The sequence below is a fragment of the Merops nubicus genome, unplaced genomic scaffold (assembly GCF_000691845.1).
Source record: "Merops nubicus isolate BGI_N331 unplaced genomic scaffold, ASM69184v1 scaffold11503, whole genome shotgun sequence".
Classification (NCBI taxonomy): domain Eukaryota; kingdom Metazoa; phylum Chordata; class Aves; order Coraciiformes; family Meropidae; genus Merops; species Merops nubicus.
In genome coordinates this window covers 24,476-51,005 of record NW_008598287.1, presented here as the reverse complement: position 1 = coordinate 51,005, position 26,530 = coordinate 24,476, and the positions used below count along the sequence as shown (strand labels likewise).

Here is a 26,530-nt window from a genome sequence, read left to right as displayed (position 1 = left end):
TTAGCATACTTCTAGTAAAGTTTATGCTCATTTTTTTGAAGCCCACGTACCTTGGAAAATTCTGTGCCTTTTTGGGTACTTGTCAGAGCATATAAAATGACAAGAAGCAGTCAAGAGTTTAAAAAGTAAAAGCCAGACAAAATACAGAGCACTATCTTGCTCACTGATCACCAAAATGGAATATAGGGATAAAACAAGATTGTCTGATTGTTTAGTAGATTAGAAGTCTCCACTGACAGCAGCAAACTACACTGTCACGTGAAGAACACATTTTTCAGTCCTATTGCCTTTTACACCTTTCTCAACATTGGCTACAGGTGAAGGGAAGTCACCTGTTTGTTTGTTGAGACCAGCAGAACCGGTAACGGGCTCTGAGAAAACAGCGAATTTTAAAGTGGTAAGTGTGGCGGCTCTATCTGGTGAGGAAGACTGAAAGGAAGCTAGTTACAACTGATGACAACAATGAAGAGCACTCATTTGAAAATGTTGAGAAATCAACTACCTAAACATAGTTGAAGTAAAAAATATAAGTCATGCTGAAGTATTTTTCAATATAAAACCTATTCTTTTATTAGTTCTCATCCCCTGCAAGGATCTTATCCATTGCACGGTGGATTATCCACCACAAGGGATAACTAGTTGAGAGAGCTACAATGAGGAAACTAGTAACACCTGGAATCCTCTAATTCTCTGGCTTCTATTCTGCCTGGATTCATGACTGAGGATGGGACAAACTTTAGCCATCACCTTGGCCAGTGATATCTTCCTTGATTTGTTTGAATGAAGAAGGGAGGGATGAAATCTCACATGTTTTTCTTTCATATCTCATCATATGAAAGGATAAAGAACTACTGGAGTATATTTTTAGCAGTTTTGTTCCACTCACCATTGTTTCCAGAAATGTCTGTTTTCACTAAAAATGTCTAGATGAAGTCACTCTTGTATAGAACAGCTTCTACTGCAAAAGAAGTCCCTCAGGATAGGTTTGGCTAATGGCTTTTCTCCCTTAGAGTTGTGTTATGAGAAGACTGTTGGGTTGGGTGCTCGTCTTGTCTCCCCTCTTGTACAGGTGTAAATATAAGCCATTAAGGAGTGGGGAGTCTTATTTTGATGCCATTAATTACCTTGTGTTCAAATGAGGTCAGATCTTAAAAGAAAATTAAGTGGATGAGGGCTCAGTTAGGTCATGATTGAGGTACTGCCAGTCAACTTCAGGAAACCCAAGTACTGAACACATATAATTTATGCACTTCTGATTAGCGATAACCTAGGCTACCAAAAATGAATACTACTTGTACAGCAATTCTAAGGTCTCTTACTTCAGTCTAGACAACTTCAAGACATCCTGTTTGGGCAATTCTCTACCAGAAACCCATCCAAAATCAGGAATCAGTGAAGAATGTGAAACTCTATGGAAAGGTATTGATGTTGCTGCTCTGTATCTAGGCTAGAGATACTTAAGGTGATGCTTTTAGACTACGCTGAGCTATAATCTCCAGGTGCTGATACCATCACACACACAGTTAACAGAGACACACAAGATATTTTTCCTTTGGTTTAAAAGAAGATATTTTCTGAAAGCACACTAAGCATTAGCACGCTTCCTCCTTTGGTTCAATAGAGTATGACGTTGTTACCTTTCAGAGTACCTCACTAAACTCCTTTTTAGGAGAGAATTTTACAAAGAGGAAGGATGAAGAATGTGCAAGAGCTAAGCCTGTGTGGAGCTACCGTAATTTTGTACAGCTAATTGAATTTATAGTTGGTATTTCCACTTTCCTATTTCCATGGTTGCAAAACCACTTCAGGTTAGAAATTCATGCTACAAATTAATGTGATATTTAGACAATGAGATGCTCATCCTGATTAAACATTTTATACCACACCAGGAAAAGTTCAATACACTTTCTTGCACTGTTTTCAGTGGGTTTTGTTTAAAAAACATATAATGTACATGAAAACGTAACAAACAGTATATAACTTATGTGACCGCCTACTGCCAGATACCTCCCAGAGCAAAAATGGGACTAAAGGCATTAGTTTAGCAAATTTTCAAGTTTCTTTCTCTGGCATCCCTTTGTTTTTCCCGTCTTTCTGATCCACAGTTTGGCAGCTCAGTGCTCAGATATTCATGAGTACAAACATCACGCTGAACATGGGTTTGGAGTTGAGCAGATGGGTGGATACAGCTCTCCTGGTGCAGCAACAAGACCCACAAGGAAAGGAAGTGAAATCTCCCCATCACTTCTGGAGAACGTTTTCATGGAAGAGCTCTGCTCGGCAGTGCCACTCTGGCTCAGTTAGCTGGCAACATTCTGCACAGTGCAACCCTGCAAGTTTAGCTGATGCGTTATATATGCTAAAGGCCTATAAAATCATGAGTGGTATGGATAGGGCAAAATGACCACAGTCCTTTGCGGTGCCACAAGACAACAAAAGACCCCGCACGCACACTGCACATGATCCTAAACTGCACTACAAAATTAATAACATTTTGTAGCAACTGTTGTTCACCAATGCCTTACAAATCCCGGGACATTTTGATGTTACACTTCAGCGTCACTTAGACCATACTCCCTTCTTCATGAAGTCTGAACTTCATCTTTTCTAGTATTTTTTTTTCTATCAGATAACTGTCAAAAACCAACCACGTTTGCTGTGAAGCAACTAGTGCTCTACCCTACAGCTAGGGAGGAGGAAGGAGTGGGAGTAAGCAGAAGCGCAACACAAAAGAGGGTATGAAAGCATCAAGCCAAAGAGGTTAAATGTCTGGCAGACAGTGGCTGCTTGTTTTGACCTGCATAGCAGCCAACATTAAAAAGAAGAACAGCACAAATAAAAACCCAACTGTTTAAACTCCTCTTGCAGTTGGTTATCTCAGAGCACCGCACACAGCACAGTAATTTCCCCAGCAGCATTCTCGGGGCAGCTGCTGGTAAAGGTCTCCACAGAGGTTTCAGTTCAGCTTTCTTACGGGAAGACTTCCCAGCCCACACCCATCCCTGCCAGACCTTGTGACACACACAGGCCTCAGGAGGCTTCCCCAAGGTCTCCACAGTCTGATATGCTCTCTCTCATAGATAATAACTCCCAACATTTGGAAGTAGCAGCACAAGTAGCAGCAATCAGCAGGAGTATGGATGGGAAGCAGAAGCCCTGTTCTGGAAGACTTTATTTCACAGGGAAATCTGTCAAAGTCCTAATACTCTGATTCAGCCCTAGGATTAGTTCCAGAAACATAACTCTTTTGGCTTATTTTTCTTTTTAAAAAATTTGTTGCAACAACACCTTACATCTGCCTGCACTGTGCGATTCTCTCCCACTGTGGACAACAGATTCAGGACCTCAGATGGAGTCCATGCTGAAGCAGGGTGGGAAAACAGGAGCAGAAGGTCTGACTAACAGCACTTCATCACTCTTTGGAGAGCACCAACTGCAACGGAACATCACTCAGTGGACACTGTAAATGTCATCTACTGCAAGTGGGACTAATGCTTACTATAGTGCGCAACTATTAAAAAAAATAAACTGTTCATATTTAAGAAAATCAAACAAACCCTCCTCATCCTCATCTCATATACTGAACAGATCAAGTGTCTTCAGTTGAAGCTAAATAAGAGCTAATTAAAGTACTTCAGGATTGACAGTAGCAAAGCTCTATAGCTTCTATTGCAATTCCACTCTAAAGATGAAACTATCAATAGGAACAAGTGGAGTCCCATGTTTCCTGGGGGATAAGCCACCATTGCTGCCTCTCCAAATCAGTATCAAAGCGCCAGTGTCTGTGCTGACCATATCTAGAAAGAAAACTCTTCCTAGCTGAGCCCACTAAATTACTTTGACCTGACACCCGCAATGGTTCCAGACACCCACAGTGGAGGTGAGCATGCCACCCACTGCTCTCCTACTTCACCCTGCTGTTCCAAAGTATCATCTTACCTTTTTTCTTCTTTGGTTGTTCAAATTCTGGAGTTTCTGGTGACTCAGCGTAAGGGTCTGGGGCTTGGTGAACTTCCACCACCTCAGGGATTCCATCAAGTGTGACTGACACGTGTGTAATAGGAGCCACCATATCATCGTCTTCAGTTGCACCAAACATAGTTGCTTAAGGGAAAGGGACAATAGGTATATTGTCACACAGCCACAAAGATTTTCAAAAGATATTTTGTACAGCAAGAATTTAAACGCAGTATAAAAGAGAACCATGACACGCAAGACCCTCATGGGAGAGAAGACTAGTTCAGAATGTAATATATGCCCCAACAACATTTTACACAAGCAGAAGTGTAGCCGGTAGGTACAGCTCTGTAAGGGAAGGCCTGGTAAAATCATGGCTCCGGCCTGTACCTCAGGCTAAGCGGAGAAGGGCTCTGGGAGAGTGCCTCAGCTAGAATAGAGGAGGCGAGGCATGCTGTGTGTTGGCACCGTGGTGCTTGGTGGTTGGTTAAAATGAGTTTGTTGTGCCTACGAAGTATGTAAACTACTGATCAACTAACAGCATAAAAAGGCCGGGATTTTGTAAATAAGGTTCCTTCTTTGCATCTGCCTGGGGACTCCGTGCTGCTCCGTGCTGCCTGTACCGACGCACAGAAGTACTAGTAAATTTAATTATATAATCTACTCCCCTAAAAAGCACAATTATTTGGTGATTTGTGTTTATATTTAAGGCAATCTGTAGAGGTGTGTGTATATTATTTTATCTTGGCAACATAAACAGACTAATTCCCTGTCAGCCAAACAAATCACAGCAATCTAAACCACCCAACTCCACTCACACTTTCCTGCTGCAGTTTTTGATTTTTTCCTTGCCTGTTCAACTCTGGCATGGCAAGTAAATCCTTCATTCAGTATTCAAACGATGTATGTAGAGGCTACCTGGAAGCCAAATAATCTTTCCAATTCCTATGCAACCATGCTGCATTGAATCCCTCCTCCTTTCACAAATTAACAAGGCAAACACAGACTGGATTTGCTATCATAAAAAACTTACTTATTCTTTTTTCATCCAACATAGGACCAGGGGAGTCCATATTGAGAAGTGCTTCAGCAGCCTCGATTGTTCCCATTGTTTCATCTCCATTATGACAAGATGCTTCAACTAAAAGCAAGAGAGAAAAATTAACTCTTAACAAGCTACAAACTAGACTTAAAGCTTAGCGTGTTACTAATTCCTATTTCATTTCTAGAAAAAAATAAAAAGTCTTCTACCAGCTAAGTAAAAAAAAAAAAAAACAAAAAAAAAAACCAAACAAAAAAACCACAACCACACAAATCTTTTGTTTCTGCCTTACGTTTCTAAACCCTCTCTTTGCTGATCAAGCATGTGCAGTAAAACACAACACCCACAAATGCTAAGAAATATCACTACTACAAACAATATTCCAGACAGTATCCTTTAAAAATCCCAATATTGCTATTGTCTTCTTATGGTGGTCTATGAATAACCAAACAAAAAAACCACAACCACACAAATCTTTTGTTTCTGCCTTACGTTTCTAAACCCTCTCTTTGCTGATCAAGCATGTGCAGTAAAACACAACACCCACAAATGCTAAGAAATATCACTACTACAAACAATATTCCAGACAGTATCCTTTAAAAATCCCAATATTGCTATTGTCTTCTTATGGTGGTCTATGAATTCCATAATTAAGAGATGGTAACCAAAAATACTCTTATCATTTACCCTGGAGGACAGAGAAGAAACTATTCCACAACTTCTATTAGAGAGCCTATGATCTAAAGGTGTAACTCAACCCTAAACCATTCAAATCCATGGGGATTAGAGGTAGGTCTACTAGTGCAGGCTCCAGGAACACACCAGGAAGCAAACATAGAACACAAAAAGCAATACAGAGGGTTGGCAAACTCTTCAAAATTTTGACTACTGGATGATCCCTCATCAATCTCATAACAGTGGTCATTAGGCAAATCCAAAGCTCTTCAGCACTAATTTATAATTAGGGTCATCAGAAGTTACACACCAAAAAAAAAATCCAATTAAATATCATTTTGCAAAATAACAGCTGTCCAAGAAGATAATATTGGTTTGAGTGGAGGAGTACCTTATTACAAAAGTTTTTTCGAAATAACCGTAGCATGACAAATAAGTTAGATATTATTTCCAGTACCCAGTACCGTAAACTTCGAGAACTGTTTACATATTCTCTCAGAAATTAATCTTTGTTGGATGGAAAAGCACAGGCCAGGCTTCCTTATCCTTTGACACGTACTTGAAGCTACGTTGGGGAATTCACTTGCATCTATTGAAGTGGTACAAAGAGCTGTGTTAGTATTCCCCTCCCCAAGACACCAATGAACCTCAGTTACTCTCTCTCAGTCAGGCAATGAGTCAGCTTCATGCCCTCACTGTTTAGCTTTGAGGAATTTTGGGTGGGGCAGTCACAAGGAAAAAAAAAAAAAAAAAAAAGGGAGACTGACAGAGCAAGAGAAAATGTGTCATAAAACATAACACAATGACCTTGGAAAATTTCTTAGCATAGAAGCAAGAGATTTATGCCAGAATTTCTTTAAGGAAAAAAAAAATTAAATCAAAGTATCACAACATCTAACAACAAAGCACCCAGCTCCTAGCACTAAAAAATCACACAACTAAAAACAACCAACCAAATCCCCGCCCCCGTTTCACCCCAATTGTTTACAGCCTCATCAACTGTACCATTAGGAGAGGGCAAAGATGAATGCAGATATTCACACATCAACCCTACTTTCTCCACCCAGCTGTGACGTACACGCAGCGCATGGAGCTCAGGAGACGCCTCCTTACCTTCTGGGGCTTTTACTGACCTTAGTCGTACCATGTGCCAAGCGTCAGAGGCTCAGGCTAAGGCAGCACAAAGCCGGTGGGCGTTGGGAATCCCTGATCTACACAGCAACTCACCCTGCTGTCTACAGGACCTCCTCCACACCATGTCTTGCACAGACAGGCAGTTCAGGGTTTGCACCTTCTGGCTGACATCCCCAAACAGGCTTAAGAAATGAGAAATGCAGAGCTGGGGAGGAGGACAGTGTGAAGAGACAAGGAGAGGTACCCAACTATGGACTAAAGTCCTGGCTGGGGAAAGCATACAGCAAGACGGGGAAGCAAACCTCTGACACTTTTGTTTTGCACCTGGCAGGCTCAGGAGCTGGGCTGCAGAATGCCTCAGCCCCAAGAGCTGAAGGGATCCCCAGGGAACGCCCGGGCAGCTGAGGAGGAGACTGAAACAGGCACACAGCCTGCAGGCACGCTCACGCCTGGCCCAACAGGGCTGACTTGGACACTCCTGGTTCTGAGCTCTATCCAGATGGGAACTCTCTACACCCTCTATCAGCACAACGAGGACCACAATAACAATGTCACCCTTACTCTAGGCACACAGCACTGCCAAAGCAGCTGCCATCAGTTCTGATGCTGTTTGAATGGACAGGAAGGTCACGTGCCAGGATCCAGCTCAGCCAAAGCCACTGAGTGGGGCATCCAGGAAGAACTTCAAAGGCAGCGGTGGCACCCCCTGGACCTCAGTGCTGTGGGCTGGGAGCAGGGAGCAGCCATTCTTTGCTCTTTTGCCAGAGAGAGCTGTATGAGGAGCAAACCTGCTTGCTTGCTCTCAGGCACCAAAGTGATGCAGCAGAGTCAATTCTCCACTCCGAATAATGGCAGGCAAGGCAGAGGTCACCAGTATTACATCACCAGGACATCATGTGGCTGGAACTCCACTGTCTATACCCATAACTAACAAAAGGAATTTATAACAGCCATATAAAGAACATAAATATAGAAATTAATATTGTTTGATGCTCACAAAACAGATGTTAAGGAACACCAACTATCTTGTCTATCCACAGAATTAGAATAACAAAACAGAGTTTCTTAACCACATTAATGGCCTTGGTAACGCCCTTCAAGACTCTTCCTAGAAAATGAATCCACAAGGTGATTTGTGCCAAATGAAGATTTACAATCATAGAATCACTATGGTTGGAGAGGACCTCTAGGATCAAGTCCAACCTTCCTCCTAACATTTCCCTAATCACTAGACCACAGCCTCAAGTGCTACATCTACTCGTTTTCTGAGCACCTCCAGGGATAATGACTCCAGCATCTCCCGGGGCAGCCCGTTCCAGTGCCTCACCACTCTTTCAGTGAAGAAATTATTCCTAATATCCAATTGAAACCTCCCCTAGCACAACTTGAGGCCATTTCCTCTCATCAGTAATTTGGGAGAGGAGACCAACACCAACCTCACTACACCCTCCTTTGAGGTAGTTGTGGAGAGCAATAAGGTCTCCTCTCACTCCAGTTCCCTCAGCCACTCCTCACAAGGCCTGTTTTCCAGCCCTCTCTCCAGCCTCGTTGCCCTTCTCTGGACCTGGTCCAGCACCTCCATGTCCTTCTTATCCTGTGGTGCCCAAAACTGGACCCAGTACTCAAGGTGTGGTCTCACCAGTGCCGAGTCCAGGGGCACGATCACCTCCCTGCTCCTCCTGGCCACACCATTTCCAATCCAGGCTAGGATGCCATTGGCCTTCTTGGCCATCTTGGGCACACTGCTGGCTCATGTTCAGTTGACTGTCCACCAAAACCCCCAGGTCCTTTTCCACCAGGCAGTTTCCAGCCACTCCTCCCCAAGCCTGGAGCATTGCCTGGGGCTGTTGTGACCCAAGTGCAGGACCTGGCACTTGCCCTTGTTAAACCTCATCCCACTGACCTCAGCCCATTGCTCCAGCCTGGCCAGACCCCTCTGCAGAGCCTTCCTACCCTCTGGCAGATCGACACTCCCACTTAATTTCAAGTCATCTGCACATTTACTGAGGGTGCACTCGATCCCCTCATCCAGGGCACTGATAAAGATATTAAACAAGACCGGTCCCAAAAGTGAGCCCTGAGGGACACCGCTCGTGACTGGTTATCAACAGGATTTCGTTGTTGCTGGGGAAAAAAAAGAAAAAAAAGATTGTGGTTTTTCCTCCCATCTCTGCATCTGCTTCATCATCCAAGCTCCTGTCACTCATCACATGTAGGCTTCATGCTTTTTTGATCACATAATTTAGTTTTATAAAATGGCTGGAAAGAAGTTTTGGGGCTGTTGCTGGGTTAGCAAGTTGAATCAGAAGAACTCAAGAGCTAACACAAACGGTGCAAGGCACTGCATGGAGGAGATGGAACACCACCTCTCTGTCCTAGTAGCAGCAAGATCTTAATTTGCATCACCCAGCTTGAGACAGAGCTCAGAGGTAAGAAACTGAACTACCAAAGGAAAATTGGTGTCTGTTACTTTAGGTTTTCTCTTCATGTTGCAGAAAGGTTTCCAATTACTGGCAGTTATGATACAGTCTCAAAATTAAGAAGAATTGGGATGAAATAACTTATTTTGAAATTGCCTCAAGTTGCACCAGGGGAGGTTTAGGTTGGATATTAGGAAATATTTCTTCACTGAAAGGGTTGCCAGGAATTAGAACAGGCTGGTCAGGGAGGTGGTGGAGTCATCCTCCCTGGAAGTATTTAAAAGACATGTAGATGTGGTGCTTAGGGACATGTTTTAGAGGTGGACTTGGCAAGGTTAGGTTAATAGTTGGACTTTATCATCTTAAAGGTCTTTTCCAACAAAAATGAAATCTATGATTCTACGATTTGTTACACTTTGGCAAAGGCAGAGCTGAAAGAACGGTGGTGAAGGAGATAATTCCTGAGAAGCATTAGATTTTAAATGTTAATATAAATAGGTAGAAGCTTTAAAAAAAGAGGGGGGAGGGAAAAGAGGGGGAGGGAGGACGGGGGAGATATGGAACCACACCTAAAATTATCTTCATTTTTTTTTTTTCCCAGGGTACTCTGCAAGTTCTCATTTATCTGAGCAAGGCACAAACGTCAGCCTCAGTACCTGCGTGCCAGTCACAGCCCAGTCACTGCAAATAGCATCATAGAGTCATAGAATTGTCAGGGTTGGAAGGGACCTGAAAGATCATGCAGGTTCACTCTGAATCGGCGCTGACTGTTAGCCCAAGGCTTGCCCAGGCACAGCCTTCTGCTCTGCTCACCTGGTGGAGGAAGAAATTAAGCCTCACGCTGGAAGCTCCCTGCCTCAGTCCAAAGTCCTGCTTTCCCCACTCCTGTCTTTTTTTTTTTTTTTTTAAAGTTTTACAGTGCTTTTGGTGATCCTGTCCCACTCTGGTTGCTTCCCTGGTGGCCAGAAGTTCTGAAGAGGGGACAATGTGAATCCTTGTTCAGGCCAAGACAAGGGCTGTGCTGGTCACAGCTCTGTTTAAACTCACTGCTGGTTTTACTATGGGCAAAAACAGGGACTGCAGAGCCTCCAAACAGCATCAGAAGAAATTAGAAAGTAGGAAGAGATCCACTAAACAATTTGTAAATAAAATTAACTCATTGAGGAGCTATACAAAAAAAAAAAAAAAAGCCTCTGGTTAAAACAGGGATTTTATGTGCAACAGCAAAAAAATTTCTTTACAAACTAGCTGAAATCATATCCTCCCCCTGCGCCCCGCCCCGAGACTGGCATCTCATCAACTCAAAATGCCCAGAGATTAACACTAGGAAGTTCAGTTTCCATCTAACTACTCATTTGGATTTCTTTGTAGCATCACAAATGATGCCTGAAGATGCTGAGTTTGTGCAGGGCTGCAGTACCTAACCGCGCATCACCTTCCTTCTCCTACCTGACCTGCGTGGCTTGTGCCCTGAGTGCTAGAGCTTCACCAAATACACAAACCAAATGCTACTGAACTTTGATAATCATCCTTAATAACCAGTTCAGAAGTTATTTTACAGCATTTCAATCTCTGAAAATGAACATTTCCATACTCCATACTCAGACTAGGATGCATGGCATTTAAGTGCAAATTCTCTGTCCGTCCTTAAACTATCTCACTGCAGCCAATTCCCTAATCCCATGAAAATAACACCAGAACAGGAGAACCACAAAATGGCAGAGTTTGATTAAGTGTTATTTTTTTAAATTAAACTGGACAGACATGGAAAAGCTTAAAAAATATTACTAACAGAAAAAAAAAATGTTTCAAAGAAGTTAAACAATTCATCTAGTTCTTCCTTTCTATGCACCTTACAACCATGATCAGTCACATTAATACGGTACATACGTAGCAAATTGTACCACTGGACAAGTTCACCTAGAATTTATTCTGCACAAAACTTTGTGCTCTGTAGTTTGCAGAGGGGGAAAAAAAAAAACCACCAACAATTCAATATTCCCCTTAGAGATAAAACCTCATTCAAAGCCAAATGCTCCAATTTATTTTGTTAATCACCCCTTACTACACGATGGTTAATCATTTAAAAATCCCATAATATTGGCAACAAACTGACCATATAATTACAGTTGCACTTTTTCCAGGCAAAAGGACTTTAAAAGAGAAGGCTGATAAGGCAGGTCTGACTATTAATTATTAAAAATTACAGTGTGTGAATGTAACTGAAAAGCTGGTTTTAAAAAACTTTTTTAAAAACACCACAAACCCTGCATACTAAGCAGCCATTTGTCTGTAACATTAAGTCACAAATGACAGCAGTTTCAGTTTTGTTTTGCTGTGACCTTCAGTCTCACAAGTATTTTACTGTGGAATTAGTGTAGTCTTTATGTCTGATCTTCTCTCAGAGGGGTTAACGTGGAAGTGACTGAAAAGACCAGTACAAACTTCACAGAGCAAACCAACCCATTTCTCTATTCAGACCAAACATGTCCCGTGACAAAAAAACAAGAAGAGAACTCCAAAGAAACTAGGGGAGGAAAAAAAGCAGCTGAAAAATAAGAGTAGGTGGGAAATTTCAGTTAGGATTAGTGCCATTTCAGAGGCAGCCCACAGCAAGCCCTGCTTGAACCTGGTCTTTTCCACAGCAGCCTTGCATCTCACATGGGCAGAGCAGCTTCTTCCCCAGTGTCCTCTCCTCATCTCCTGCGGGGTGCCTTAGCACCCCTCGACCCCTGAATTCTGCCCCACTGGAGCCAGGCTGGGCAGAACCCAGGGGCTGAGCCGGCAGTGCTGCCCACCTTGCATGCCAAGCTTCCCTTCCCAAGGAAGCCCCCGGCACAGCAGCCAGCGGGATGGAGAGTGTGAAACAGAAAATTAGTTAACATCTCCTTCACAACAACAATCTCTGCAAAGCAGCAGCCCTGGTTTTCTAAGGAGTTTGCCTTTAAAGAAAAGCAGATTGCTTGAGCTACAATGGATGATGGGAACAATACAGTACTTGTCTGCCTCCAAAGTATCCCAGAAACCCTCGGACACCATTGGTTACATGGATTGCATATTTTCAGTCTTTGGCAGCAATCTGCAAACCCTTCTCATGTGACCACCATCAAAAAAAAAAAAATGTTAACATGAGCATTCACAAAAGTGGAGTTTCGCAATTACTCATGCAAGTAAAAATTCACACACAACATATTACAGCGAATATGGATTCATAAAAATGATCCGCTACGAAAAATTCACACAGCCACATTAAGTGGAGCTTAAGTAGCACACTGAGGAAATGCCAGTTGCAGTGTGAATAATTAATATGAATAGCAAGTGAATAGTTGGCAAGAGGTCTCAACTTGAAATAATGTTTAAGTATGTAAAACCTTCTTGAATAATCAGCTAACTTATTTGTATGGTCACAGTCTGTTCACAGATAATTCACTACTGAGGAAAAAAAAGGAGTCATTTTTATCAGATAAAACCATTTACTGACAACAGCTCATGTCAATTTACTCTGTGAACAGTTCCTCATGTCAAGTTTTGCTGAGTTTTTGTTTTGCTTTTGGTGGTAAAAGATTGTATCAGAGTATGCCTTTGGAAATAATGTCAAAAGCACAACCGAAACCAGCAAGCTCTCTCCAGCCCTGGAGATAATCCAGGTGTGGAGCCTAATGGCTGAAAGAAGACACAAAACCAGAACCTCTCTCTGTGAAGTACCTACCCCACCCTTCAGACTTGTTCTGCAAAAATGCTTCAAATAAATGCATTCAGTAAGGTGTTTTTTTTGTTGTTGTTGTTTTTGGTTTTTTTAAATAAATATGTATCTTTGAGCTTTCCTCTTGATAATTGTTTTCTTCTTTGGGGCTACATTTCCTAACAGAATTAACACAGAACACCTGTATTTTATTAGAAGTCCAAAATTAATACTATGCTGACAGAGTTACACCAGTAAGTCATGCTAATGTGCACATTTCATGGCTAGTTGTATACCCTCAGGAAGCTAAAAGCAGTCGATCTACCTACTCAAGTTGCATATTCCTGCTTTTTGGTATGTATGCTCACTTAGGAACATACCAACCATTAAATAAGAGCAAACAAATCCTATGGAGAGCAAAGAAAAATCTTGTTGGTACTCTGAGCAGGACTTTGTCTTAAATCTGTTGATGGATGAAACTCCTCAGCAGTATCAGCTGTGCAGCTGGGACTGCAAGCCACCTGCTAACAGTATTAATGCCATTTTCTCTGTCTTGTACTGAATTAACAGCGTTAAGTACTACTATAATTTCCTGCTGTTATTGTCATTAAGCTTTCTTCCACCATTAGCCACAGCAACCTTGGTGCAAAAACATGGCACAGAAATGGTTTTATTGCCAACCTGTGAGAGTGATATCATCATCTTCTATGATCTGCTCTTCTGCGACGTCCAGAGAGCTCTCGGTGATCATGTCACTAGGTTCATCCACGCAGGTTAAACCCGAGTAGTTATGCAGGAGGTCTGCACTAGGAACATGCTCCACAATGACAGCAGGGAAAATAGAGGGATCACCAAGCTGGGGGGATAGAAAAAAAGAAAATTAAAATAAAAGGCAGTTAGACTGCATGCATCTAACCACTTACAGATTAATCAGTAAGTCTTCATCAGACCTATACTACGTGAATTGAATATTAGACCATCAGGAGGAAGTACTAAAGAATGAGATGATTTTTAACACACAAACCCAAGCAGTGTTCAACTATGGGCCAGAGGCTGAATATCCCTCTGGTATCTAATATTTTTATTTTACTCTTAGTAGCTGATACCAGACTTTGATGACATTATTTTGCAGCACAAAAGCTGCCAATACAGAGGAGTGGCACAGCACAGTAAATGCTGAACTTTGCTGGCAATAATACTGGGCAAGCAACTTGCTGTGGACGAAGCTCTCACAGGCACATTTCTCATAAGACACTAGTTGAAGATCACTATTGTAGGGGACACCAGCTACAAGAGTAAGGGATGTAACAGGGCATACTCAATACACATGCCATAATACTTCCTCTCTCCCAGTGGCCTTTAGTCACTTGATGTTATTTCTCCCCATCTTTTCTTCCTAAACTGGCTTTCAGACATCATCTTCCTGTCTCAACAGTTATTTTGCATTAGATACAGAAGAAAAGAGGCAGCTGGGAAAACAGGAATCAATCTGACCAGTAATAATAAATAAATAAACAACAACAACAACAACATGTACACTCTCTGAAAAAGCAACCATTCAACAGGAAAAGGTTTTCAGAAAATACCATTTACTACAGACACAGTATTTTCCAAAGCAAGTCTTTTAACATGCCATTTGCAGGAAGAAAGTCATAGCTGATGATAGCAGAGCAAGTTCAAAGAAAGTCTTGTGTAACTCTAAGGTTCTCTCACTATAAAAATATATCATATTATGAATGTGGCAAGCTTAAAGACAAGAAAACAAACCAAAAAAGTTGCTAAAACATGTTTCTGAGAAAACCAGGATATATACGTTTGGTCTCATCCTCCACAGAAGAGCACAGATATGCATAGATCAAGCAGTGTTTTTATTTAACCACACAAGAAAAAAAAAAAACAAACCATATGATTATGAGCTTGCTCAGGGATTGCTCATGTCTCACAGCCTTGCCACTATGCACATCACCACCAAGAGAAAATGGTATCAGAGCTATTGGCTCAGTAGAGGTAACAGCTGTGGGAGTAAGCCTCTCCTATGGAAGAGTCTGGAGCATTAGTACTGAAAGAAGAAAGTGCAATCACAAGTTCTAAAATGCAGTAATTACCACTTCAAATGGCTCTGTATTTTGTAAAACACGTCTCAGCAACAACTGAGGTAAAGGGCAATCAGGAAAAAAAGGAAGAAATTAAGCAGCAAAATCAGTATTTCTATGGGCTTCTGTCATGGACAGTCCGCTAAACAAAAAAGCTCCAACAAAATCAAAAGCTAAAGGACCAACAAAGAAGTCACCTACTCTGCCAAATACAAGCTTCAAAACGGAACAACATGGTAGGAGATCAATACAAATGAGCGAAGGTCAGGCCGGTCAAAGCCCTCTTGTGCAATCACATTGCCAGAGTATGGGTGTATATCTAGCCAAGCAATGGGACAGCTTCTACACCACGCCTTTGTGGCCACCTCTGTCCAAGGTTTCTTCTTGTTGGGGCTGAGAAACCAGGAGTCAATGGTGGCCAAAAAGGTACCTGCCATTCCTCAGAAGGAAGTGTGCTCACACTGTGCATTCTGCCTTTTTGCTGACCCAAACATCCCTGATTCTATTTGCTTCCAAGCAAGAATAAATAAATAGATCTAATTAAATAAAAGCTATGTCAACAAAAAAGACAAAGTGCTTTAAAGAGAGAAGAAAAATATAATACTGTATGCATTTAAAAAGGATTTACTTTTCAACCGTATGTTCCATAAACTAGAAGGAAAATGGTCCATTACAGCCTCATCAGTGAGATACAATTCCTGTCCTAAAAATAGTTTAAATACCTTAATTTCAGTAATATGCCACAGTACATAACTTCTGGAGTGTAAGTTACATATATTGTACACTCATACACGTAACTACATTAAAAAAAAAGTATATGAAAAAGGTTTACATACAACACTCCAGTCAGGCTCCTGTGACCTCCAAGCACGACTACATGCTTTGCAAGTACCTGTTCAGTATTCTACTGGATTTTTAGGTAGGGAAGATGCAAGTAAGAAGACTTAAGTCTTCTCATCCTGCTCTAGTTCATAGACACTATGGCCCTATGGTTCATCTCACCTACCTTCAGACAGCTGCGGTGCAGGCATTTGGGCTCAAGCTAGGAACCCCAGGCTTCCTTCAGAGCCAACAGAATGAAACAGGGATTTCTAGGGCACAATTTCCCTGCCCAGTTTTAGGCTCCTGTGCTACGGTAGGATGAGACAAGCCATAAAAATACACATTCCTCCCCATTGACTATAAAAAAGTGGAGGCATTGAGGTGTCTGTTTCTGAAGTAGGCATCCATCTCCTACACGCTCATCACCAAATGGCCAGCTGCCTCCTTGCTACATCTTCAACACAAGGTGCTCCTTCCTCCCCGCTTCCACCCTTGCACCAGCTCAGTAGCTACAGTGTCTTCAGCAACGTATCAGGTTGCCCATACTTAGGATAAGCCTCACGTTAGCTTCTTCTGCATAGAAAAAAATTTCTCTGGCTTGGCACCATCCTTCTCCAATGACTGACGCTCACATCACTGACTTGGCCTCCAAGAGGCAAAACCACCTCCAGCACTGCTGTTATTCTTTGGTGGGGACAAGTCATAAAAAAACTGTTCCAGAATGATAAATGAAGCACGGATAAAAACAACCAATTGCCACAAGTTTTCAGCTCAGTTTCTCAAAGCCCTATTTCTATTACACTCTACTTGTCACTCTGCCATGAAACCGAACTACAAAAACCCAAGCATCTATGTGTTACTGAAACATGCTTCACTGTTGACCAAAATGTTTCCTGTGGTAGTGAAGAGGGCTGCCATCATGCATGTCAGCAGCAGTTGGTTTGACCCCTGTGATCAGATGTGATCTACTCTGCAAGGTTAAGCTCCATGTTGACCGTGTCAAGAAACAGCCATCATACATATACTTTGACATGGTCACCACATCTCTCCACAGGCAGAGACACCCCCATGACAGGGGAATACCTCATCACTTGAACTTGGCACCAGACCCTCTGAGGAGGGTCACAGTGCTGACACACTGTGCTTCCAAAAGACAAGAGACAAACAGAAAAGCATTGGCTCGTAGTAACACACTTTAAATGTGGTTTTCTTTAATAACAGTTTTGAACTGGAAGAGTCAGAGTAAGTATCACTTTTTGTATCCATTTATTTTAAAACCATTCTTACACCTGCTTCCAACTCATACCTAATGGAGATACAACACGTGGATTTTCTTCCCTGCCACAGCTGTGAAAAGGAAAAGCTTGAACAAATATCTAACATGTTTTGAGAGAGAAAAGCATTTGTGCAGCTGCAAACAAATCTAATTTGAAATATGTTTTTGCAGAAACCATCAACACTTTTTTGTATAATATTTGCAGTTGGTTATGGTTTAACTAACAAGCATTTAATTCAATTTTAAAAGCTACTATTGATGCACGCTGATGTATAAACGACTGTTGAGGTAAAATCTCACCTCAGTACTTCTGTGTTCTTCATTTCATTGAAAGTGCCTGAACCCCAACAGAGAGCCAAGCTAAAGTTTCCTGTAGCTTTGTTGTTGTAAGATACAGGAATAGCTTTGTACACATTTAGAACTGCAGAATTCCTCACTGTATATTATCTAGAAGCCAGCAGACTGACCTTTAAAAACGTGGAGGAGTGCAAAGCTTCAGCCAGATGCTGAAGTTCATGGAAGACCCTGTGAGCAAGTCCCTGAAGGCATCGGTCATGCTCCACAACCTCTGAAAACTGAACCCTGCCTTCCTCCAGGAGCCAAAGGCAGCAATCTTCCTTCTGGCTCTCCAGTTTTTCTTGGGCATTTGACATCCTGACAAGGTGTTTCTTTTTTTTCCTCTGAGAATTTTATCATCAGCTGTCACCAACTGACAGAAGTTCTAAACACCATCCTGGTTGTGGAAATGGAAAACAAAGAAAGGGATTTCTTCTGCTCTGGAGGTACTGTGTTCTTATACTGTAAGTCCTCTAAGGAAGAAAATTTGTCCCAGGAATACAGTGACTACATTGAAGTGGTGTGGAAAAAATTTTGGGCAAGTGAATGGTGGGAAGAAAGGCATGCAATAGATAGAAGCGGGGAAAAGCTACATGGAAAAAAAAAAAGAGAGAAAGAAACCTCAGTGAAAACAATTTTTTTTTTTTTTTAAACAGAGCAAGAGAATACAGGCTTGCAATAACAGTTAGCTACTTACTAAAAAAAAATATAACAAAAACAACACCCTAAATGAAACTAGGCAAAGTGACCTTGGTGACTAGAAAATGGGCTTCAGTTTTTTTCTTGCAGAAGGTTCCTGTTCCAACAGCAGAGGCAGCCTCTTGACTTTAAAGGCATTCCCATGGCCAGCATCTGAGAAATGACCAAGTTTCACAGAGGAATGCTGGAAGCAGATAAATCATAGAATGGTTTGGGTTGGAAAGGACCTTAAAAATCACCCAGTTCCAACCCACTGGCCATGGGCAGGGACACCTCCCACTAGACCAGGTTGTGCAAGCCCCCATCCAGTCTGGCCTTGAACAACTCCAGGGATCCACAACTTCTCTGGGCAACCTGTTACAGTGTCTCAGCACCCTCATAGTAAAGAATTTCTTCCTAATACCTAATCTAAATCTACCCTCTTTCAGTTTAAAACTGTTACCCCTCGTCCTATCACTACATCCCTGACAAGTGTCCCTCCCTAACTTTTCTGTAGGCCCCCTTAAAGTACTGAAAGACCACAATAAGGTCTCCCTGGAGCCTTCTTTTCCCCAGGTTGAACAACCTCTGCTCTCTCAGCCTGTATCTCTAGGAGAGGTATTTCAGCTCCCTGACAACTTTTGTGGCCCTTCTCTGGACCCACTTCAATAAGTCTGTGTCTGTCTCACACTGGAGACCTCAGAGCTGAACACAGTACGCCAGGTCTTACGAGAGTGGGCAGAATCACCTCCCTGGACCTGCTGGTCACACTTTTTATGATGCAGCTCTGCGCTGCAAGCACTCATTGCTGGCTCATGTTCAGTATTTCATCCACCAACACCCCCGACTCCTTCTCCGCAGAGCTGTGTTCAATCCACTCATCGCCCAGCCGGTATTTGCTGCTTGCTTTCCTGGGGAGACAACCTTATTCCAGGCCTCATAATCATTTGATTAAAGTCTTCATCAAACTGCAAGAAGATAATGGGAGGACATTCTCCAGGAGCTCCAAAGAGCCAAAAAATTTAGACCTTTGGCTTTGACTAGGCGAGTTAATGTTTCAAAAAGCCTATGACAACACCAAGGAACATGGAAGAGCAATCCAAGACATGAGAAGACGGTGTGGAAGTCATAGCCCAACTGAAGGGCTTGGACCCCTCTTCCTCAGAAGAAGGGAAGAGAGAAACATCACTCAGAGATACAGAAGGTGTCTTTGGGCACAGGTTACTACATGCTTCAGAGCCACCTGGGAGAGTGCCTGTTGGCACAGAGCAGTCATGCTGGGGGCCCTGCTAGCAATTTAATGGTTGTGATGATTTAGTGTGTCCCTGGCACCAATTCAAACATTCTAGTATGGATCCAACCTCTGTGGCTGCTTCTACTCAGCTCCTTAAAATCAAGAATGTCCTGATCAAATATCATGTTAACTGTAACTACCTGAAGTTTCATGTTTGCAGTCTCTGAAAAAAAAAAAAGAAAAAGAAAAAGAAAAAAATACCACCCAAAAAAAACACCAGAAGATTAAAAAAAGAGCAAACCATTTAACCAGAACCTCTAGCATATAAAAGCAGACAGTCAGCTTATCAGCAGCATTAGTGCAAGCTGCTTGTTCCCATCTCAAAATTAAGAGGATAATTTCATCCTATTTCTTCCTCACCGTACGTGCACAATGTGATAAATGAACCCTCCAAGATAAAAACGAAATGTATATAATCCTATTTTCTAAATTGAAAAGGATAAAACCGGCAAGAGAGCCTTTCCCATTCACACAGGGCCACATGATTGAGGCCCTCCCCCTGGTATCTGCCACTGTCTGAGTGCTTACATTTGCAAATGGACTGTTCATAATTTATCGTTGTTTAACCAAGACTTAAAAAAATAGAAAAAATAGCCATGAATTATGACTTCCCTGAAATACTGAGTGTAGCTGCCATCTAGACCCTGAACCTCTCCCCGCAGCTGTTCCATGTCCTGACAGCTCTTGGCACAACAGGCCTCCAGGCAAAGCTGCGACAAGAAGAGAAGTACCAGAGTTCTTGCAATGCCAGATTTTGGGGGCATTGCAGAAATAATGTGCCACAGATCAGTTAAATAACACCTCCATAGACATACATCCCTCTTGTATACTGATGAAGCTCAAAAAATTATTTTGACCAACACAGCACTTCCAGAGCTACAGCTTTTGTGGAGTACTCGAAGCGTGTTATTGAAACGCTGGGGTCTGAACCCCGAGCCCCGAATTAAGGTTGCCATATGGGTGATTCCCACAGCCCTTCAGAAAGAGGTGGTGAGTTTGCCTTATAGCTCCCCCCCAGGGGGTGGCCGGCCCTGCAGGGAGAGCCAGAAGGGAAATGAGCCCCAGGGGTCCCGCAGTGAGTTGACAAAGGTCAGGTGTCTGCTTGGGGATAAAAGCTGGGACCACTGGCAGGGAGTCAGGAGTGTCTGTGGAGTGCACTCCCCAGAGATTCCTGGTTCAGGACAGACCTCCTGACTCTCCCTGGAGCTGGGCCCCAGTCTGTTTAGACCTTTGTGAGCGCGGGCGGATCGGGTGAGAGTCGCCATGTGGGCACCTTTTTCTTATATGTTTAGCTCTCTGGTCTGGCTGTTCCCCATGCCAACTGTGGGCAACCTCAGCTCACTGTTTGTACCACTTCTTGTGGGCTGAGTCACATCTTTTGTGGGATCATTGGGGGTGGCATCAATTATGTACCAGCTGATTGATCTGTTTGTACCCCCAGCGATCATTCATGGAATGTTCTTTTTGTTTACAATACAGTCTGTGTATTGGTTCATCTTCCTGCTGGCTGTATCATTTTTGTTGGGCCTGGTCATTGGCAGAACAGTTATCCATCCATTAGTTGTATTTAGAAGTAATCTGCCCAGAATTTAAAAGCTTTAGAAGCAGTAGTTCCTGTGTTGTAAGAAGCACAATAACCAGGTATAAGCAATCTTTTTAGGTTAATGCTGTACTATAAATTCTTCTCTGAGCTAAATCTCGCTCTGTCTTCTCAGATCCTTCCCTATGCAGGACTCTTTCTACAGCTGAGTATTTAAGATCTACTTTTGTGCAGCCAGCTACCTTGCTGCCTGCCTCTTTGACATCTGCACTAAGTCAACTCAGGGCTTTAAGAGGAGCTTGCACCCCGCCTGTTTGCAGTGATGGACCTTCTGTTTTGCACTCTCTCTCTTTGGCCTTTCACGTCTTCGATTTTGTGACCTTTAGGGTATTCTACAGGATGCCTTCTTCCCTTAGGCTTTATCTGGAGTAGGATTTGATTGGTTTATGAGACAAATGCTAAGGCTGAGTTTGCTCTGAAGCTGGAGAAAGCTCTGTTTAGGGAGGTTTTACTGCCTTGTTGAATGCTCTTCAGCATTTTTAAAGTTTTTCAGGTGAGCAGCTGAAGAAACTGCATGAGGCAGAATGCATAGCTGCACTGAACAAAGCCACATTTGCTTCCACTGCCCCTTCCAGACACCCCACTGAAGTAGCCCTCCCATCTCAACTCTCCCCTCTCCCACTGGCTTGTAAAGTAAAGCCAGCAATGAACAACAAACAGAGGTAATAAATGTTTGTGCAATTCCCATATCTAAATCCCCAGGCTACCACAAGCTCTGGAAAAACACAGGGAAGGAAGTTACATTACTAGTTCCACCCAAAACTGAGTTAGCACTTTAGACAGACAACGCTCAGTTCATTGAAATGATCCCATGACTCTGGCAGCAGGAACACAGCCAGATATTAGGCCATATAGACAATTCAGAGGTGAGATTATAAAGCCAAAAGTGTTTTTGAAAGAGAAGAAGATAAATGCTTTTCACATACCCAAAAAGAGTAACAGTTTGTCACAGCACTTCTCGACCTTTTAAGAACTCCACAGTATCCAGACACCTAATTTCTTGTTAAACCTCTACTATTACCCTCCACCTACAGAGGAGCTGCCTGATTTTTACAATAGAAATCCTTCACTGAAGCCCACAAAACTCAGGATGTGGTTTAGATAATCAACACCTAACTGAGAGCCTCCTCAGACAGAAACACGACATTTTCCCTGCAGTGCAAAAAAAACAAAACAAACAAACAAAAAACCCCAAAAAACCAAAAAACTTTGAAGCTTACTTCTGAATAGCCAGCACACAGTAAAAAGCAGCGAGCAGGTACCTACTGCTCCTTCTTGTCATCTGTGGCATAACTTACTTTTACTCAGAATTTCATCCTAGTACGCTCGGGAAGTTAAAGCTACTGTCAAATACCAGAATTCGGGAAATTCTGCATCTCAAATGGATGGATTCTACTGGTGTGAATCAGCAACACAGGAAAAACATTTTTGGAGGAGGATGTCTCTGTAATACCGCAGAGGTTGTAACATTTCAAGCAATTTCTGTTCTGCCCATGCAAGTTACAGGAAGCTACAGGAAGCTGTTGAAACAGCACAAAGATCTGCTGCAACAATAATGACCTCAATGTTTGCTTTTTCTGTGTTTTACACCACCATTTTTCCTTATGTTATCCTAATATTCCTAGCACCGATATCAAACATGGTTTCTTACACCGTCCCATACCTGCTGCTCATCCTCCATGACGTTGCTGGCAAATTCAAACACAAGCTCATTCTGCTGTACAACTGCTGCCATAATAACGCATTCCCAGGTCACAGTTCCACATACAAAGAAAATCGTTCTTGAATGTGAAAGAACAGAGTGTCAGCAGGGTCCAGCTGAGCAGAAAGGCAGGGTCACAAAATGAATCAAGTGTCAGTGCTCCTGTTTCTTAGCTCATCGGTGTTCCCGGGTTCTTCTCTTCTCAAAGGGAAATAAACAAAGGAAAATCCTTTTCTCAGTTGTTCTTCCCACCTTTATAGCCTTTATCACTGTGAAGGGAAATAAAAAAAGAAGTTATAATGAAGGAATTATTGCTTTAGCTATGTGAAAGAGTAGCAGTCACAATCAAGCTTGCTCTGAACTGTAACTGTTCTATCTGGCTCCAACAAGTCAGACACCTTCCTACCTTCAGAGGTCTTACTTCTACTGATTAATACGTGCGAATTTTCATTCCCTTAAAAATAGAACTGTTCCAGGAAGTAAGACATCAGTTTCAAAGTGTTTTGTACTGAAAGCACGAGACTAAGAAAAAGGTTTAGAAGTTAACAAAGAGAATCCATCTTTTCATTTGATTCATACATGCAGATTTCACATTCATTAGCCACTCTCATCTTAAAGGTATATTCAAAGTAAAAACAAAAACCCAGACCGACCTACTAAGCTGTAGGATTTCTCAAGTACCTCACCTTTCTTCTTCACAAACAGTTCAAATTTAGCAAAGTTGTTACTTTGCAAATAAAACGCTCTAGATCTTGATTCCCAGGGTCAAACAGATGAAACCAGTAAATAAATTTTTGCATAATCCAGAGAGTCTCCGAGTTCCTACACGAAGCAGATCTTCAGCCTCTTGTTAAAAATGCATTGTAAACGTATCCTTATCTCTAGCACAGGCTCGCAAGCAGCCGGAAGGAAACAGCACTGACCACGTCATGGCAAATTAAAACAGGCAAAAAACTGCACAGTACAATAGCAAAGAAAAGAAAAAAATCCCAAACTATGGAATGTAAACAGCTTCACTGGAGGGATGCATGCCTACAGCTCCCACGATTTTATTTAATCATCGGTGTCAAAGGCAACCAGGGTTAACAGGAGCTTCCAAAGAGGTGTGCTCTATCACTTCTGGGGGAAAAGGCCAAGCACAAAAAGTCATCTTTTCTATACAATTAAGGTGGCAAATACACTAATAGAAAAATCTACCCTTTCAGAAGAATAACAGAAACAGGTGTCTAAAATTAGGAACCTAGCAGAGTACACATTGGTGCCTAGGAATTTAAATCCACATGTTTTTAAGGAAGCAAAATGTGTGATATCTAGTGTTCTGATCAAAACTCTTTACAGTGCCTTTGGTTAAGGGCTGCTGTGACAGAAGAACGAAGGGCAGAAGTCTAGCATGCACCCATCCACGCTGAGCCCCCCAGGAAAGCCTTTGGGCGACTTTAGTGCCACTGGTGAGGATTAACATCTGCCTCTGCGCAGGAGGTTTACCTTTGTTTTGTTTTTGCAGTAGGCTGATACTAAAAAAAATGAAGGGCATCTTCCTCTCCCCAGTGCCAAGCAATTTAATTAGGGAGGATCATGTCACAGGCTCACACTCCTTCACTCTAGGAAACGTAACAGCTGTTTTTCCCATATAGATTGTGGTATTCCCAAATTCCTAAGCAGTGATGGCAGAGCATTCAAGCATTTAAGTCACTAGATCCTACCCATCTAAGAAATCAGGAAACACGAGATTATGCAAACAGGAGAACCTCCCCAACTTCCACAGCACACTTTAAATAGCCGTTGAAGGATTTGTAAGAGTAGCCACAACCCTAACCAGAGAATATTTGCATTAATGAGAGCTACAGGCATGAACAAAGGATGTGCTTTGGGAACCATGACTGTTCAACCTCAGGCCTTGCCATTTTGCAGGATGAATAGTTAACACAAGGCTGTCTCTGTATTTCAGCAGGGCTGCAGCACGAAAAGCCTTACTCACAGCCATATAATCCTGGGTAACCTCCCTTATTATAATTATTTGGCCTTGTCTTTTAAAAGGTAAAAACGCCATTAAGAAGTTATACACACATGCCAGCACAGTGGGACTAAAACCAACTTGTCCCATCCCAAACTCCTATTGTCCTATATGTCCTCCTGAAAATACATAGCCATATAATGTAGGGTTTCATATTTCCTGCAGACAGTGATTGGTCCATCTGTGTCAATAGGGACATGCCAACTCTTTCATAAGACAAGAGAGGTATGGAAATTTATCTCTGTTTTGGTTACTGCCTAGAAATGAATTGTAACACTCCAACAGGATGAAATAATAACATTTTAAGCCACTCCCTCTAATCACTGAAGAGAAATTTCACTCCAAAGGATCAACCAGGTAAATATGAGAACCTCCCCAGCTTCCAAATGGAGATTTATTTTCAAACGGGGGTTAAGCTAATTGTCCAGGGAGAACCAGAGCCGGAATACAGCCAGGTCTTACCATCATCTCCGCTACAACAATTAAAGCCACATGTACGAACAAAGAGTTCAGTAACTGTCTAAGGTCAGTAAAAATTAACAGCGTCAATGTAAAATCAGGATAAATGAAGTGTTAGAGATGCAGCATACCTAGTAAGCTCATGAAGTGCAAGAAAAACTGGAGGTACAGCCACCGTAAGACAAATTTTTCAAGTTTGGGAACTGGCACATTCTTCCACTAGTGCCAGGTCATTCATTGTTCTGTAAAACATTAATAGATGCTACAATACCAAGTGGCACACTAAATGCACAAGAACCAAAAGCTATGGCAGGAAACTTACTAAAAACTGTAAAGAAAACTTTTCTTACTTTTTACTTTAAAAAAACCTCAAGAAAATCCCCAAGGCAAAACTAATCATTATGCTTTAATATCATTTAAGAGATGGCAGCAACATAGCAGATTTGATCCCAAAGGGATCCGCACAAACCCTGCTTAGAGCAGTCACACTTTATGGGAACATGAAGTTCCTCCTCATCTGACAACGCTGCAGGAACAAACTGTTGCATTCAAAATCTGTTTTATGAATTTTGCAGCATGGTGATGTAGCAATATAAAACTATATAGCAGCCTTTTCCATCCTCCCATACCCCCCCTCTCCAAAACCACTGACGAATCTATAAATCAAGTCAAAAGATACCTTCCTTTTACAAGAAAAGAAACATCTAACCACAACATGATGACTGAAGTCAAAGAAAAGGGAGTGAAGAGGTTTTAGTGAGCTTTTATATCTGACCTTATAAAGGTTATGCACTCAAACTATTGTTATTTAAAGGAAATTTTTCATTACTTCTTTAGCAGTACACAGTGATAGCAAACGACCCACTGGGCAATACCAGCATGGCAAAATAATGGAAAAGTATTTTCCTTTAATTCATACCACTTTTCTCTGGCATACAGAAAACAAGAGCAGCTCTTTAGAGGCCAGTGCAATCCTAAACAAGCTATATTTTCCTGAACATCTATTTTTATAAACTGTGCTTTTATTATTCCAAGTATCACAGGATCCTGCTGCCTATAGGCTAACACAAACGTAGCTATTGTTTTTGCTTTATAATGCCACTTATCTCCATGCCTGATTTTACATACATCTGTGAGTAGAGAATAAGTTATTTGCAAACAGCATAAAATGCGTAAATTGTATTCACATGCACAATAAGCTTGGCTACATACAAACAGTCCTAGAAGAAAAGGAACCCTGTATATATTAGCATAATATTTACATCAACATTTCAGAACTACAGAGTAAGTAAGGTTTTGCTTTCGTTTTTACTAATTGTTGTAGAAACATATAAAAAGGAATATTA

At 41.9% G+C, this 26,530-nt stretch overlaps 1 protein-coding gene across 2 annotated transcripts in view; it reads right to left on the bottom strand.

Annotated features, from left to right (window-relative positions):
• Positions 1–22,982, bottom strand: part of ELF1 (E74-like factor 1 (ets domain transcription factor)) — a 40,547-nt gene extending 17,565 nt beyond the window's left edge. Inside the window, exons 1-4 of one of the 2 annotated variants that reach the window (XM_008937002.1) lie at positions 22,673–22,982; positions 13,592–13,766; positions 4,991–5,098; positions 3,940–4,104 (exon numbers count right to left, since the gene is read on the bottom strand). In XM_008937002.1, coding sequence (XP_008935250.1) covers positions 3,940–4,104; positions 4,991–5,098; positions 13,592–13,766; positions 22,673–22,744 — 520 coding nt within the window. In that variant the 5' untranslated portion in view covers positions 22,745–22,982. The remainder of the gene's footprint in view (positions 1–3,939; positions 4,105–4,990; positions 5,099–13,591; positions 13,767–22,672) is intronic. The other variant, XM_008937003.1, reaches the window with a different exon arrangement.
• Positions 22,983–26,530: the final 3,548 nt, after the last annotated feature.